This window comes from Mustela nigripes, chromosome 17, assembly GCF_022355385.1.
Source record: "Mustela nigripes isolate SB6536 chromosome 17, MUSNIG.SB6536, whole genome shotgun sequence".
Lineage (NCBI taxonomy): Eukaryota > Metazoa > Chordata > Mammalia > Carnivora > Mustelidae > Mustela > Mustela nigripes.
The window spans coordinates 22,456,676-22,474,451 of NC_081573.1; the positions used below are offsets into that span (position 1 = coordinate 22,456,676).

The 17,776-nt window shown below is 45.4% G+C and overlaps 1 protein-coding gene across 5 annotated transcripts; it reads left to right on the plus strand.

Moving 5' to 3' along the window:
* Positions 1 to 4,288: 4,288 nt before the first annotated feature.
* LOC132004911 (protein C19orf12 homolog) lies at positions 4,289 to 13,849 on the plus strand. 5 transcript variants are annotated; one of them, XM_059381542.1, is made up of 4 exons: positions 4,289 to 4,618; positions 8,396 to 8,550; positions 12,835 to 13,076; positions 13,624 to 13,849. In XM_059381542.1, the coding sequence occupies exons 1-3, from the start codon at positions 4,518 to 4,520 to the stop codon at positions 13,068 to 13,070; spliced, it is 492 nt and encodes a 163-aa protein (XP_059237525.1). In that variant the 5' UTR covers positions 4,289 to 4,517; the 3' UTR covers positions 13,071 to 13,076; positions 13,624 to 13,849. The 5 variants fall into 5 exon arrangements, with proteins under 5 accessions (XP_059237525.1, XP_059237521.1, XP_059237522.1 ...); XM_059381538.1 differs by having other exon boundaries at positions 12,835 to 13,054; XM_059381539.1 differs by having other exon boundaries at positions 4,289 to 4,559; positions 12,835 to 13,054.
* The last annotated feature ends 3,927 nt before the right edge of the window (positions 13,850 to 17,776 follow it).

Genomic DNA, 17,776 nt, shown 5'->3' on the forward strand with positions numbered 1-17,776 from the left:
TCCTCCATGCTATTTGTTATGCTCCACAAATAAGTGAAACCATATGATAATGGACTCTCTCTACTTGACTTATTTCACTCAGCATAATCTCTTCCAGTCCCGTCCATGTTGCTACAAAAGTTGGGTATTCGTCCTTTCTGATGGAGGCATAATACTCCATAGTGTATATGGACCACATCTTCATTATCCATTCGTCCGTTGAAGGACATCTTGGTTCTTTCCACAGTTTGGCGACCATGGTCATTGCTGCTATAAACATTGGGGTACAGATGGTTCTTCTCTTCATGACATCCATATCTTTGGTGTAAAGCCTTTTCATTAAGATCAGGAAAACTACAAGAATGTCCACTCCCACCACTGTTGTTCAGCATAGTACTAGAAGTCCTGATAACAGCAATCAGACACCAAAAAGAAAGAAAAGGTATTCAAATTGGCAAGGAAGAAATCAATTTCTCTCTCTCCACAGATGACATGGTATTTTATGTGGAAAACCTAAAAGACTCCACCCCCTGATTACTCGAACTCATACAGCAATTCAGTAATGTGGCAGGACACAAAATCAATGCATAGAAATCAGTTGCTTTCCCATTCACTAACAATGTAACTGTAGAAAGAGAAATTAGGGAATCGATCTGAATTACTAAAGCATCAAAATCCCTTAAATACCTCGGAATAAACCTTACCAAAGAGGTAAAGAATTTAAACTCAAGGAACTATAGAACACTCATGAAAGAAACTGAAGAAGACACAAAAAGATGGAAAAACATTCCATGCTCATGGATCAGCAGAATGAACATTGTTAAAATGTCTATGCTGCCCAGGGCAATCTATCTTTCAATGCCATCCCAATCAAAATGCCAATGACATTTTCCTATGTGCTGGAACAAACAATCCTAAAATTTGTATGGAACCTGAAAAGACCCCAAATCACCAAGGAAATGTTGAAAAAGAAAAACAAAGCTGGGGGCATCACATCGCCTGATTTCAAACTTTATTACAAAGCTATGAAAACCAAGTCAGCATCGTACTGGTGCAAAAACAGATGCACAGACCAATGGAATAGCATAAAGGGCCCAGATATGGACCCTCAATTCTATGGTCAAATAATCTTCAATTAAGGAAGGAAAAATTAGCCAATGGAAAAAAGACAATCTCTTCAATGTATGGTGCAGGGAAAATTGGACAGCTACATAGAGAAGAATGAATCTCGACCATTCCCTTACACCATACACAAAGATAAACTCACAATGGATGAAATATCTCAATATTAGATAGGAATTCTAGAGAAGAACATAGGCGGTAACCTCTTTGACATTTGTCACAACAACTCCTTTCAAGACACGTTTCCAAAGGCAAGGAAATCAAAAGCAAAAATGAACATTCGGGACTTCTTCAAGATCAAAAGCTTCTGCACAACAAAGGAAACATTCAACAAAACAAAGAGGCAGTCACAGAATGAGAGAAAAATTTTGCAAATGACACTACAGACAAAGCGCTGATAGATCTAGAAAGAACTCCTTGAACCAGCACCCAAAAGACAGATAATCAAGTCAAAAAATGAGCAGGAGACATGAACAGACACTACTCCAGTGAAGACATACAAATGACTAGCAGACATGTGAAAAAATATTCATCATCATTAGCCATCAGGGAAATTAAAATCAAAACAACACAGACAAAAGGTTGATATCCAGGATCTATAATGAACTCCTCAAACTTAACACACATGAAACAGGCAAACATATCAAAAAATGGGAAGAAGATATGAACAGACACTTCTCCAATCAAGACATACAAATGGCTATCAGACAAATGAAAAAATGTTCATCATCATTAGCCCTCAGGGAAATTCAAATTAAAACCACATTGAGATATCACCTTACACCAGTTAGAATGGCCAAAATTAACAAAACAGGAAACAACATGTGTTGGAGAGGATGTGGACAAAGGGGAACCCTCTTCCACTGTTGGTGGGAGTGCAAGCTGGTGGAGCCTCTTTGGAGAACAGTGTGGAGATTCCTCAAGAAATTAAAAATAGAGCTTCCCTAGGACCCTGCAATTGCACTCCTAGGTATTTACCACAAGGATACAGATGTCGTGAAAAGAAGGGCCATCTGTACCCCAATGTTTATAGCAGCAATGGCCACGGTCACCAAACTGTGGAAAGAACCAAGATGCCCTTCAATGGATGAATGGATAATGAAGATGTGGTCCATATACACTATGGAGTATTATGCCTCCATCAGAAAGGATGAATACCCAACTTTTGTAGCAACATGGACGGGACTGGAAGAGATTATGCTGAGTGAAATAAGTCAAGCAGAGAGAGTCAATTATCATATGGTTTCACTTATTTGTGGAGCATAACAAATATCATGGAGGACAAGGGGTGTTAGAGAGGAGAAGGGAGTTGGGGTAAATTGGAGGGGGAGGTGAATCACGAGAGTCTATGGACTCTGAAAAACAATGTGAGGGGTTTGAAGTGGCGGGGGTGTGGGAGGTAGGGTACCAGGTAGTGGGTATTATAGAGGGCACGGATTGCATGGAGCACTGGGTGTGGTGAAAAAATAATGAATACTGTTTTTCTGAAAATAAATAAATTGAAAAAAAATTTAAAAAAACAACAATGAGATATTACCTTATACCAGTTAGAATGGCAAAAATTAACAAGGCAGGAAACAACAAATGTTGGAGAGGATGTGGGTAAAGGGGAACCCTCTTACACTGTTGGTGGGAATGCAAGTTAGTGCAGCCATTTCGGAAAACAGTGTGGAAATTCCACAGAGAATTAAAGCTACCCTATGGCCCTGCAATTGCACTACTGGGTTTTAACCACATCCCAATGTTCATAGAAGCAATGTCCACAATAGCCAAACTGTGGAAGGAGATGAGATGCCCTTTAACAGATGAATGGATAAGAAGATGTGGTTCATATATACAAAGCAATATTACTCAGCCTCCAGAAAGGATGAATACCCAACTCTTGCATCAGTATGGATGGGACTGGGGGAGATTATACTGAGTGAAATAAGTCACACAGAAAAAGTCAATTATCATATGGTTTCACTTACTTGTAGAACATAAGGAAGAACATGGAGGACATTAGGAGAAGGAAAGGAAAAGTGAAGGGGGAGAACTGGAGGGGAGATGAACCATGAGAGATTGTGGACTCCAGAAACAAACTGAGCATTTTAGAGGGGAGGGGGTGGGGGGAATGGGTGAGTATGGTGGTGGGTATTAAGGAGGGCACAAATTGCATGGAGGAATGGGTATTATACATAAACAATGACTCTTAGAACATTACATCAAAATCTAATGATGTATGGTGACTAACATAAAACAATAAAGAATTTAAAAAAATAGTAGGAAAAAAGAATACTACAGATGTTCACCTTCACTACTGTTGTTCAACTTAGTACCAAAAATTCTATCCTCAGCAATCAGATAACAAAAAGCAATAAAATGCACCCAAATAAGCAAAGAAGTCAAACTCTCACTCTTCACAGATACATGATATGTATGTAGAAAACCCAAAAGACTCTACTCCAAAACTGTTAGAACTGATACAGGAATTCAGCAATGCATGTGCATATTTGTATGTTGAATATTATGGTTTATATATATGTGTGTATATATGGCGTATATACTTCCAAAATACTTTCCCATTCAAAGGAGAGGAAAGAGAAGAAAATGAAACAAAAAGACTTTGAATGAAAGAGGCCCAGTGAGGGCTTTGAGCCAGGTGGACCCAGGTTAGAGTGTGGACCTTGATACTCCCTACCTGGGTGGCCTTGGGCAGACCAACCTCTTGTAGCTATCTGTAATAGAGCAGTGGCAACCATGCCTAGGTTGGAAGACAGTGTCAGGATTAAGTGGGCTTGTTCATAGAAAGCCCCCAGAGCCCTTTTTCAGATTTCAGATGGTTCAAGGCCAGCCTGTGGGTGGGGGGGGGGGGTGGGGGAAATCTCCAGGCTCCCTCTGAAGGATTCCCTGCAAGCCCACCATATTCAGATCTGCCCCCACCCAAGAAGTTCCCCGACCTCAACTTTGTCCTGGAAGCTGAACTCCCTGTTCTGTTGGAACCTTAGGAGTGAAGCCAGTGCTTAGCCTTTCAAACCCCTGACGCAGAGGCCTGTGCTGCTGCAGTGGATGGGGGACAGCCTATGTTGGACTTCGGCCCATACATTCAGCAAACATTAACTTAGCACCTTGAGTTTCCCTGGGTTACTGGGATCTCCCTCAAGACCAGTGAAGCAGGGGAGGAGCTTCCTTAGGCCCAAGGGTCAGAGATACCAAATCACATATAAAATGTGTGTGGTAGAGGGCTGGAGAAGGACCCTCAGGAGAATCTCCCCAGGATCCTTCAGTCTCCGGGTTCTAGGCAACACCTGGCCAGCAAGCCAAAGCCAGAGAGGCATCAAGTGAAGGTGAAGGCACCAGAGCAGCACAGCCGGTTGGTGAGGCCAGTGGTGCTGGTGGCCATAGTGGTGACCGTAGTGGCAGCCACCAGGAGGACCATGGTAGCGGAGGCGACGGCAGAGAGGACGAGGAAGGCTGAGGTGAATGTGGTGGTGGCAGTGGCAGTGGTGGTGATAGTAGTGGCGGCATCGGTGCCATGGTGAGTGGGAACCAGAAGGCCCTCCTGCGTGGGCGAGCCGGAAGGTGTCAGAGAGGGGGTCTGCGTGCTGGGGCAGCTCCGGGGCTAGGAGACCCTGGGTGGGGCTGGAGAAGCTGGTCCTTAGGTCTCTGTGGCACCAGTGGCCGCGTCCCAGCAGGTAAAGGGCTGGGTGCACAGATGTGGTGCAGGTGAGGTGTGGCGCAGAGCCCTATCCACGGTTGCTAAGGTATGAAGACACTGAGAAAGAGAGAGGCTGATGTCATACCAGAAGTAAGCAGAAGCAGCCGAGCTGGGGTTACAACCCAGGCAGTGGGCTCAGGGCCTTGGCTCCCAGCAGAGTGATCCCAGTGTGTGTATGACCTCTTGAGTTACCTGCATGTATGTGCCATCTGCAGTAACCCGGCGTGTGCATCACCTTCCTATGCGTCCCAGGTGCATGGGTGGAGTGGCAGGTGTTAGAACTGTGGGACAGAGTCCTAGAAGGATACTTGATGAGTCAGCACCCCTGGTCTCGCCCTGCAGATAAAGTTTAGAGATGATCAGGAATGGATGTTCGAGATCTCAGAGGGGACAATTCCTGTGGTGGGGACTGGTGGCTTCTGTAGCCTTTAAAAGAGGAAGCAGGGAGATTTGAGACTTTGCAGATGACCTGTTTATGGGCCTCTGCTCAGGTAAGGTCACCCAGCCAGGACCTGTTCGGCTTTGGCCTCTGTGTCTATGGGAAGGTGTTCTCTTGATTTTTCAAGAGAAATCAGAACTCTGATATATGTTAAATCTGGTTTTTAAATACTGGCAACACTTCAGTCATTAAAAAGTCTGTGGGCATATCCGAAAGTGCTAGTGGGGTCCCACATGGGATATTTGGAGCAGACCTACAGAAGTGCAGACACAAGGCTTGCAAGAACCAGGCCATGCAGAGGAAGTAGAAAGTACTGAAGATGGCAGGTGAGCAAGATCACTCTGACTCCTTAAGGGGCTCTGCTTTTCTAATTTTTTTTTTTTTTTTTTTAAACACAGTGCACGGAAGTCCGTGTTAGCTCTGAGGCCTTTTTCTCCCTGCTCTCTCACAATCTGGTCCATCTCAAAAAGGCAGGATGCAGTCCCAGGGATGGGTTCATTTACCTCTTCCCCAGAACCTTGCTGTCACCAGCAGACCAGCCTGGTGCTTGCAAGAAACCAGGGCTTCAAGTTGGCATTTGCTTTCCCTGTGGCTGGCAGATGGGCTTTCTGTGACCAGAGCCTGTGTTATGAACAAATCTGATTCTTAAATAGGTGTGAAATGGGGAGGGGAGACCCCATTCCCACCCTCTGAGGTGTGTCCCCATCAGAATACTCTTCCTCCCTCCTCCCTCCTTCCTGGTTTCCTTGCTGCTCAAAGACAAAGGCAATCTTGGAGTGGGAGGGTGAACAGGACTGGCTTCCTTCCTCAGTCTGGCAATCTCTGAGAAGTCAGGAGGGTGGGCTTTCCAGTAAGAATGAAGAGATGGGGTGACAAACCTTTCTTCCACAAGAGTCTATTGATGCTCTAAAGTCTAAAATGATTCTCACACGGAAATTAAACCGGCTCTGTCTTGCATTGAGGCAACTGTAGTGCTATGTCTTGCTGTGATGTGTAGCTGTTGAACCCAGCCAGAGGTGAGCCACATCTTCTCGTGCCCTCCCACACACCGGGACACCTGCTGGACCTCTTGGTCCACAGAGCCCTGGGCTCCTGCCTTGGGCTGGTCTGCCTGTGCTGAGAGGAGGTTGGAAGTGAGTGGTCTTTGCATGATCAATCATGTTGTATTAGCCCCTCTGGGTTTGTATGAAGTCATTCAGAGCAGGTGGGAAGCTAGGTTTTTAGATTGACCAGAGTGTGAAGTGGCTGTTTCCTGCTTCCTTTCCACACATTTTCTTGCCCTGCAGAAGTGTTCCCACATGCAGGTCAATAATTGTGAAGAAACCCTGTTTTAGGAGTGGTGTCTGGGTAGAGTGTCCTGGCCAGGGAGCCAGCCTTAAAGACCATGCTTGGGGTTTTCCTGTGCCTGGAAATGGGAAGCTCACTGCAGCCCCAGAAGCACCTTCCCAGGTCCAAGTTTCATCTCCCTTTTCCCCAGGATAAAGGACAGATATTCCATTCCCTGCAAGGGGTTGCCAGTAGTGAGCAAAGGGGCAGGAAGCTCAGAGATGTGCTGGCAGGTCCAGGACACATGGTGCCAGAGCGAGGGCACACGCTCCTGACTTCTTCTCCAGTCACTTGAGCACCCCTGCAGGGCCTGCCCCTTCAAAGCCTCCACACCCCACATGGTCAAACAGACACTTTTTGCTTGTTTGCATTTTCTGAACTTGAGGACTAAGTAGCCGATGTCAGATGTTTGGGTCATGCTCTCTTCGAGTCTTGCTGTCCAAAGTGGGGTCGACTTATGGAGAATCGCTGATTTCGAACATGTCAGGGGCCAGAGTCCAGGACACTAACTTATCACTTCTGGAATGGCAAAGATGTTCTTAACCCCGACTGTGGTGATCCAGTAGACCTACAGACTTGTTCTCGGGGCTCAAAATTCTCCTCCAGTATTGAGAGGATGATTTCTACAAGAGTGTCTGGTTCTGGATTTTCCTTGGGTCAAAAGAGAGGTAACCAAGAGTTCTTGAGCAAAGGGGCTGCCCCAAACTATGTCAAGATACTTTAGGAACTACTTTCATGAAAAGGGGAGTGAAGGAAAGAAAGCGCCCTTCCAGCCTTGGGTCCGATTGGAGCCAAAAAGAGAAGCACCAACTCATGGCCACTTTGATTTGGGTTCCGGGTCCTGTCAGGTGTCCCGTCAGTGTTGTGGATCTCCATGCCCACTGACTCTGGGTCAGAGCACCCCCTGCCTTTGCCCTGTGTACCTGTCAGTTTCCCACCAGTGTGGATAACACTTTCCTGACCACAGAGTATTGTTCAAAGGTCATTGTTCGAAAGGTCCATCTGTCTGTCTATGCAAACACATGCAAACCTCTGGAATATTTTGGTTTATTTTATTCTCTGGTTGCTCCATCTTACTGGTCATTCTTAGGGCCATCCTGTCCCTGCCTTTATTATCCCCCGTGCAGAACTGGATGGGCATTAAGAGAGGTTGCTTACAGAAAAGCCAGTGGTGTGTATCAGTAACAGAAGACTCATTTAGAGCCATCTGGTCTCAGGTCCGTGTGTTCCAGACTCACAACAGGTACTTTGCATCCATTCCCCCCAGACCTTTCCAGAATCCAGCTTGTAGGTGGCTTATCTCCCTTTACAGGTGAGGAATCTGCTCAGGGTCACCTGGCAGGCATGTGAGGGCACAGGCCAGGGTGGTCACAGAGCCCAGTACTTTCCCCCTTCTTGGGCTTGGCATGAGCTTTATTGCCCTGTCACATGACAGAGGACTCAAGGCTGGGACAATCTGCCCTCTCCCAGGCTCTGTGCACTGGGGGTGCCTGAGGCGGCATGAAGGCTGCAGATGCGAGAGAGGACACGCTTGCCTCACTTGTGATGAACAGATGCAGCTTGTGGCTGGGCCTGTTCTGTAATCTCTCATAAGTGAGAAGTTATGCAGAGGGCAAGGAAGGCCTCTCGTGCATTCTGCAGGTTCTGTGTGCTTATTAACTAGCGGCTCCCCGACTTCCTCTGTGTCAAGGAACCTATCACATTGCTGGGTGCTGTTGGTTCCGCATACAGCAGAGCTCCTCTTCTCTGCGTGAGGCTGTCCTCCAAACTCCAGCAAAAGCAACATTTGGGTGCAAATACTCTGACACTCATTATAACTCTCCCTTTGAAAGGCTTCCTTCGAGGCTCGCCAAGAAACCTCTCAAGGTGGAAGACATCATGAAGCTGCTGTGCCGCATCGCAGAGGAGAGGGAAAAGGGGAGCTTGAAGCCAGCTGTGGGTGGAATGATCGGTCATATGGTTGGAGGTCCACATGGAGCTACTCTTGGTAAGCCTTGCAGGGAGAGCTAGATTTTGATACCACAGAGACCTCACAAAAGTCTCTGTCCTGTGGGACTTTTTTGCTGAGTTGTGGTTGCTCCCATGACATGATCTTTGTGTTCCTAATCCATCGTATTGAAAACACATAGAGGGCACAGATTGCATGGAGCACTGGGTGTGGTGCAAAAACAATGAATACCATTACGCTGAAAATTAAAAAAAAAAAAAAGAAAGAAAACACATAGAGGGGCACCTGGGTGTCTCAATCCTTAAGCATCTGCCTTTGGCCCAGGTCATGATCCCAGGGTCCTGGGATCAAGATCCACACTGGGCTCCCTTCTCCGCAGGCACCCTGCTTCTCCCTCTCCCACTCCCTTTGCTGTGTTCCTTCTCTAGCTGTTTCTTTCTCTGTCAAATAAATAAATAAAAGTAATTTAAGGAAGAAAACGAATAGAAATGGCTAGCAGACACATGAAAAAAATGTTTAATATCATTAGCCATCAAGGAAATTCAAATCAAAACCACATTGAAAAGCCACCTTACACGAGTTAGACTGGCAACAATTAAAAGGACAGGAAACAAGTGTTGGAAAGGATGTGGGGAAAGGGGAACACTCTTATACTGTTGTTGGGAATGCAAGCTGTTACAGCCACTTTGAAAAACAGTGTGAATTTTCCTCAAAAAATAAAAACTAGAGCTACCCTATGACCCTGCAATTGCACTGCTGGGTATTTACTCCAAAGATACAGATATAGTGAAAAGAAAGGCCATCTGTACCGCAATGTTCATAGCAGCAGTGTCCACAAGAGCCAGACTGTGGAAAGAGCTAAGATGTCCTTCAATAGACGAATGAATAAAGAAGATGTGGTCCATATATATATATATATAACAGACTATTAACAGCCATTAGAAAGGATGAACACCCAGTAGTGCAATTTGAGGATCATAGGGAAGCTCTATTTTTAATTTCTTGAGGAATCTGCACACTGTTTTCCAAAGTGGCTGCACCAACTTGCACTTCCACCAACAGTGGAAGAGGCTTCACCTTTCTCCACATCCTCTCCAACACATGCTGTTTCCTGTCTTGTTAATTTGCCCATTCTAACTGGTGTAAGGTGGTATCTCAATGTGTTTTTTTTTTTTTATTTTCAGCATAACAGTATTCCTTGTTATTGCACCACACCCAGTGCTCCCTGAAATCCGTGCCCTCTCTAATACCCACCAGACTCCACCCCCAAACTACTAGAACTCATACAGCAATTCAGTAACGTGGCAGGATACAAACTCAATGTACAGAAATCAGTGGCTTTCTTATACACTAACAATGAAAATACAGAAAGGGAAATTAGAGAATCGATTCCATTTACTATAGCACCAAGAACCATAAGATACCTGGGAATAAACCTAAACAAAGAGGTAAAGGATCTGTACTCAAGGAACTACAGAAAACTCATGAAAGATATTGAAAAAGTCACAAAAAGATGGAAGACCATTCCGTGCTCTTGGATCAGAAGAATAAACATTGTTAAAATGTCTATACTGCCTAGAGCAATCTATACTTTTAAAGCCATTCCAATCAAAATTCCACCGGTATTTTTCAAAGAGCTGGGGCAAATAATCCTAAAATTTGTATGGAACCAGAAGAGACCTGGAATCACTAAGGAAATGTTTAAAAACAAAAATAAAACTGGGGGCATCACGTTACCTGATTTCAAGCTTTACTACAAAGCTGTGATCACCAAGACATCATGGTACTGGCATAAAAACAGACACATAGACCAGTGGAACAGAGTAGAGAGCCCAGATAGGGACCCTCAATTCTATGGTCAAATAATCTTCAACAAAACAGGAAAAAATATACAGTGGAAAAAAGACAGTTTCTTCAATAAATGGTGCTGGGGAAACTGGGCAGCTATATGTAGAAGAATGAAACTCGACCATTCTCTTACACCATACACAAAAATAAGCTCAAAAGGGCATTAAAGTATAGATTGCTCTAGGCAGTATAGACATTTTAACAATGTTTATTCTTCTGATCCAAGAGCACGGAATGGTCTTCAATCTTTTTGTGTCTTCTTCAATTTCTTTCATGAGTGTTCTGTAGTTCCTAGAGTACAGATCTTTTACCTCTTTGGTTAGGTTTATTCCCAGGTATCTTATGGTTCTAGGTGCTATAGTAAATGCAATCGATTCTCTAATTTCCCTTTCTGTATTTTCATTGTTAGTGTATAAGAAAGCCACTGATTTATGCACATCGACTTTGTACATTGTACTTCTGTACATTGATCCTGCCACGTTGCTGAATTGCTGTATGAGTTCTAGTAGTTTGGGGATGGAGTCTTTTGGATTTTCCATATAAAGAATCATGTCATCTGCGAAGAGAGTTTGACTTCTTCTTTGCCAATTTGGATACCTTTTATTTCTCTTTGTTGTCTGATTGCTGTTGCTAGGACCTAATCTGTCTCAACATGAGACAGGAATCCATCAGAATTCTGGAAGAGAACATAGGCAGTAATCTCTTCGATATCAGCTACAGCAACTTCTTTCAAGATATGTCTCCAAAGGCAAAGGAAACAAAAGCGAAAATAAACTTTTGGGACTTCATCAAAATCAAGAGCTTCTGCACAGCAAAGGAAACACTCAAGAAAACAAAGAGGCAACCCATGGAATGGGAGAAGATATTTGCAAATGACAGTAGAGAGAGAAAAAAAAAGGGTTGATATCCAGGATCTATAAAGAACTCCTCAAACTGAACACACACAAAACAGATAATCATATCAAAAAATGGGCAGAAGATAAGAACAGACACTTCTCCAATGAAGACATACAAATGGCTAGCAGACACATGAAAAAATCTTCATTATCACTAGCCATCAGGGAGATGCAAATTAAAACCACATTGAGATATCACCTTATACCAGTTAGAATGGCCAAATTTAGCAAGACAGGAAACAACATGTGTTGGAGAGGATTTGGAGAAAGGGGAAGTCTCTTCCACTGTTGGTGGGAATGCAAATTGGTGCAGCCACTTTGGAGAACAGTGTGGAGATCCCTCAAGAAATTAAAAATAGAGCTTCCCTATGACCCTGCAATTGCACTCCTGGGTATTTACGCCAAGGATACAGATGCGTGAAAAGAAGGGCCATCTGTACCCCAATGTTTATAGCAGCAATGGCCATGGTCGCCAAACTATGGAAAGAACCAAGATGCCCTTCAACGGACGAGTGGATAGGAAGATGTGGTCCATATACACTATGGAGTATTATGCCTCCATCAGAAAAGATGAATACCCAACTTTTGTAGCCACATGGATGGGACTGAAGAGATTATGCTGAGTGAAATAAGTCAAGCAGAGAGAGTCAATTATCATATGGTTTCACTTATTTGTGGAGCATAACAAATATCATGGAGGACAAGGGGAGATGGAGAGTAGAAGGGAGTTAAGGGAAATTGGCACGGGAGGTGAACCATGAGAGACTATGGACTCTGAAAAACAATCTGAGGGTTTTGAAGGGGAGTGGGAATCAGGTGGTGGGTATTAGAGAGGGCACGGATGGCATGGAGCAAGGGGTGTGGTGCAAAAACAATGAATACTGCTACACTGAAAAGAAATTTTTATAAAAAGAAAGGATGAACACCTAACTTGTGCGTCAATATGAATGGTACTAGAGGAGATTATGCTGAGTGAAGTAAGTCAAGCAGAAAGGGTCAATTAATATATGGTTTCACTTACTTGTACAGTTGAGTAAGCTCTATTTGATAGTTATCATCATACCACTCTGGAGGGCTGGCATGAAAAACAGTTGCTCCCAGACATATGGTCTCGTTTTTTGTCCACAGGGTCCTTTAACCATAGGATTTCACTGAGAATTTCCAAAGTTCAGGGGCAAAGTGCATATTGTGAAGAAAACTCATCCTCACCACTGAGATGATTCTCCTTGCAAAGGCACTGGATTCTCAGCTCTGTCCTTTAAGATGAGAGATATTTCTAGGAAGCAGGAAACATGTGGGCCCTGGAGAAGATTTCAGTTCTCAGAGCTGTGCGGTGAGAGATAATTTGTGCTGCGTCTGTGAATGCACAATTTAGGAAAAGGCATGTTGGGTGTCAGTTATCTGAGAAAAATGGAACAAGGACCCCAGAAACACTTGCCCCCTCACGAAGGGGTGGAGCAGGCATGAAGCCAAGCCCATTCTGGCCTGTGCGTTAATGTGTTCACTCGTCAAGGCAGTGGACGTGCTCCTGGCAAGAGCACACATTGAACCAACTAACTGAACATTCCTTGTTTTCTAGGGGAGGCTATTGGGACTCTCTTAGGTACATGGATGATAAGTGGAGAGTTCAAGCCGATTTCTCAGACCATAATGGAGCTGCCACCTGATAAGAAGCAAAAGCTCTATAATGAAGCCATGACCATCCTCAAGGACCTGGAGTGGAGGGACACCGAACACCTGACCACATTGGTCATGGGCAGTGAGGACCTGAAGAAGCAGCTGCTGGCCATGCTGGAAAAGTACCTCAAAGGCTGAAGTCCAGTATATTGATTTCAAAACTATTTCTAGAAAGCAGGGGTCTCATTTAGATGATTCTCCACAGGGTGGTGGGCCATTAAGATGGTTTTCCTAACTCATAGAGGTGATTGGGAGTGGGGGAAGCTTCACCCATTCATTGCTCATGGGTTGGGTCCAACTCCCCCAGACCTGGGAACATGGGGTCCTAGTCAGTGGTCTGCCCTGATGGCCACTGAAGTCCTTCCCTTGGCCGGTCTGCCTTCATTCCTGGGGAAAACCCTGACCCAACTTCTGGGCAGTTTTGGGTCAGATGGAGCAGATCTTGCTGAGTGACGTCAGTGGGGACTAGCTGGGTCCTGGGGTGACTGTAATGGGCGCTGGGCCTGAGAGGACAGGCTGGACCTCAAGTCCGGTCTCCCCCAGGAGGTGAAAACCCTTTCCTGGCTTTCCCCTCAGGCTCTCCTCTTGGCTCTCGTGGCTTTATTATTCTTATTTCTGTCTTACATTGTCTGTGAAGAACTTAAAAAAAGAGAAATGGACTAAGAGTCATCTGTTTGTATCATTCCCACAGCTTTGCCATTCCAAGCAATATCCGTGATGGAATACTGCTCCTCCCTGGGCCCCAGGACCCTTGCTTCACCCCTGCCTTGACACACCACTGTTCAGAGTCTACTCACTGGAATCTTCTTCAAAGAAATATTCTATATCAATTAGGGATATTTGGTTGCCCTGCATTGTGGCTACCATGGTGGCACAAATGCTTAATTCTGTCTTTTTAAATAAGCCCCATATTTTGTTCTTCATTGCATGTGAGACACTTTGTTTTTGTGCATTTGTTTATTTGTTTGGAGCCCTCCCCCCTTCAGAAGGTCGTTACACAAAGGCACGTGGGAGGCACTCAGTCTCAAACATTTGAGTGAAAGATTGCTGAGTGACACCAGGAGGGGTGAGCGGGCTGTGGTCTGAGGTGGGGTGTTCAGAGGCTAGAGAGAGAGCGGTCCCTCCTGGAAGTGACAGTCGGCAGGTGTGTCTGGGGCTGAGTGGAGGTGGGAAAGGAAAACACTGAGGCTGAGGAAGACTTGGGCAGGACTGCAGGGAGCACACTCTGTGCCATGCTTCATGAGGAGCTGGACCCTATCATGGGAACTGTAAGGCTGTAAAATCTCTGTGCCAAGCCCCGCCCTGCCATGTTCTCCTGGGTAGAGCCCGCCCTCCACGGGAGGCACACATAATTCTGGAGACTTGGCCAGGGTCTCAGGCAGCACCCACCTCCTCCCTCCCTCTCTAATTGCTCTGTTTTCCTTCCACTTCACAAGTGGGTTGGCTAGTAACACCGACGTCTGTTTTATACACATATAGATAGTCAGCAAACACAAAATGTGTGGTAAGCTATGTTCCATCTTTATGTTATTAACACATAAAAGCAAGAAAGCTCCAAGTTAGAGCATCTGCAATTCAGCCCAGTGTGCAGCAAGCCATATGGCAAAAACATGGAACAGAAGGCAACAGAAGTGCATCATCTCTGCCTTCATCTGGAGAACTGCCTCTGCAAGCCAGAGCCATGGGCTTCTCCGGCCTGCGTGTCCCAGCCAAGGCCGTCTGGCTTCCATCCATCCATTCATTCATTCCATTCATTCATTCATCAAATATTCTTTGAATTCCTGTAATGGGCCAGGAAGTGTTCCTTCACCAGGAAAGTGAAACAAAGACTAGCAGAGGTCAGTCCTCAAGAAGGGAGAAGGGGTCAAGACATAGGTAAGCAAAATACATGAGAAAGACACCATGATTGCCTCCAGTTATGAGAATTCCTGGAAAGTACAGGGCAATGTGATAGCAAGTGGAACAGAGGCCTGTCACTAAGGATAAGGTGGCTTCAGGAAGGCCTTTCTCAGGAGGAGACAGTAGAGCCAAGCTCTGAAGCATGATGAAAATCCAGCAAGAATTGCTGTGAAGAAAGCAGCCCAGACAGAGGGAACAGTATGTACAAAGGCCCTGAGGTGGGAATGAACTAGTACTTTAGTGGAACTGCAAGAAGCCTGGAGTAGAGGGACAGTGGGACAAGACAAGATAGCTGGGAGACAGAGGAATCAGGGTCTTACAGACTTGTAGGGAGTTTGACTTTTACTGTGGTGCTATTAGAAGACCTGAAGCGTTTGAAGTAGAAGAGTAACTACTCTGATTTATATGCCTTTTTAAAGATTGATTATTTATTTATTTATTTATTTATTTATTTATTTATTTATTTGACAGACAGAGACCACAAGTAGGCAGAGAAGCAGGCAGAGAGAGAGAGAGTGGGGGAAGCAGGCTCCCTGATTAGCAGAGAACCCAATGCAGGGCTTGATCCTAGGACCCTGAGATCATGACCTGAGCTAAAGGCAGAGGCTTAACCCACTGAGCCACACAGGTGCCCCTCTGATTTACATGTTTATGGATCACTCTGCTGCTGAGGGAGGTTTGGATGGGGAAGCAGGCATATCCTGGTGTCTTAGAGGCTAGTTGCCCAAGCCACACAAGATGGCAGATTGGCCAAAGTTGGGGCAGGATGGCGGTGGTCACAGGGGCCAGATGTGTTTACAAATAGGTGTGGGAGGGCTGCCCATTGCCTGCTGAGAATGCAGACTCATGACCTTGGGTCCATGGTGACTGACAAGGACCAAGGTAGTATAACTGGGCAGAGATGTGAAAATACAGCTTCCCTGCTCTCTGCACGTGAGGAGCCCCATCTGTGTCACTCCCCATGGAAGGCCTGATTTTCCTTTCCTGTCCCCTCACCTCCATGGTCATAAGCATTGTGACACATCACTGGCATTCTCCTGCCAGGTGGAAGTGTAGGGAGAGGAAGTCACTGCCTGGGATCACACAGGACAAGGGGCACGTCAGGAGGATCCTTCTCGATAGACTGCATGAAGCCTTGTGGTGTTAGCCAGCCCTTTCCAATGTCTACCTGATTGTCGTTCACCCCAGTTGGCATAGGAAGGGTGGTGCTGCCCATACCAGCAAGGACACACATTCCCATGTAGCCCGCAGTGGCATGGCTTTTCATCTTCGTTGTGAGAGTGGCCTGTTGCCTTCTCCTAGAATAGTGGGAAACTGCACATGGCAGTGTGTGGACCTCAGAAACAGAGTGGAGCATGTGGGAGGTGAGGAGGGACTGCCGAGAAGCCATGACCTAAGAACAGGGGAGTGTAGAAGTAGGAGTGGCCAGAGGGCCCTGGAGCGATCATGACCCTAGGGCTGTCCTGCTTTGGCTAAAGTGACCAGGCTTTTCTATCTCTGCCTCCACCAGCTACTGTGTAGCAGCATGTGGCCCTGGCAAGGCTGAGGAAGTCCTGGAAGGCTGGTAGCTGGAGGCTGAATGCTGGGGACACCCCTACAACTGGGGCAACTAGCACCTCCTACAGGGGGCCTTGAGGGGTGTGTCTCCAAGTCCAACACAGTCCATACCACTAACTCAGCCATGACCCATTTATAAACCAGCAGTTGGGGTTGTGCTAACATGACATCTTCCTTTCCCTAAAGCAGGAATAGCCAAATGTCCATGACCATGAGCTGACAGCTCTGAGACTTGGTAGGCTCTTTCTAGGCCACCAGCCAAAGGGGCAAAGATAAATGGTCTTTCTCCTCCATCCAGATACATCAGAATTAGATGATGCCATTTGATATCTAATCCTTGTCAAATTTTCCTATTATCCCAGATACCAGTTTTCAGTCAGGATCCAATCAAAGTCCCTGCCTTGATTTTGCTTCTTGGGTCTACTTTTTGGTTTCCTTCTGTATAGAATCCCCAACTCCTCTCATCTCCACCCCCTTTCTTCTCATGATTTGGTTCTTTGACAAGTCCAGGCCAGTTGTCTTGTAGAACATTGTCCACTCTAGATTTGTCTGATGATTGGAATTCTTTAACTACTTCTTTTTTTAGCTTATTTAGCTATAGTTTTCCCATATAAAGTGAACAATTCCATAACGTTTAACACAGTCACAGATATGGGTGGCCATCACCATAGCTGGTTCTATGACATTGTCACTTCCTCAAAACCCATTTCCTGTTATCCTCCTAAGCCCCTCTCCCCAGCCCTAAGCAACCACTAATCTACTTTCTCTCTCTTTTGGGTTTTCCTAATCTGGCTTTTCATAGAATGGAATCATGTGGTATTCTGTCTTTGGTAACTAGCTTCTTTCTCTTAGCATAATGTTTTCAAATTGTTCGCGTGGTCACATTTCTTTTTCTTTTTTTTTTTTAATATTTTTATATTTCTTCAGCATAACAGTATTCATTATTTTTTCACCACACCCAGTTCCCCATGTAATCCGTGCCCTCGCCAATACCCACCACCTGGATCCCTCAACCTCCCACCCCACGCCCCTTCAAAACCCTCAGATTGTTCTTCAGAGTCCATAGTCCCTCATGGTTCACCTCCCCTTCCAATTTCCCCCAACTCCCTTCTCCTCTCCATCTCCCCTTGACCTCCATGCTATTCGTTATGCAACAAATAAGTGAAACCATATGATAATTGACTCTCTCTGCTTGACTTATTTCACTCAGCATAATCTCTTCCAGTCCTGTCCATGTTGCTTCAAAAGTTGGGTATTCATCCTTTCTGATGAAGGCATAATACTCCATAGCGTATATGGACCACATCTTCCTTATCCATTCATCCGTTGAAGGGCATTTTGGTTCTTTCCACACTTTGGCTACTGTGGCCATTGCTGCTATAAACATT

Bases quoted from the DNA above. Each gene is read 5' to 3' on its own strand.
- LOC132004911 (XM_059381538.1), top strand. From the start codon at position 4,518: ATGGTAGCGGAGGCGACGGCAGAGAGGACGAGGAAGGCTGAGGTGAAT. The intron at 4,619-8,395 runs GTGAGTGGGAAC...TCCCTTTGAAAG, and splicing joins GTGGCGGCATCGGTGCCATG to GCTTCCTTCGAGGCTCGCCA. The intron at 8,551-12,834 runs GTAAGCCTTGCA...CTTGTTTTCTAG, and splicing joins TCCACATGGAGCTACTCTTG to GGGAGGCTATTGGGACTCTC.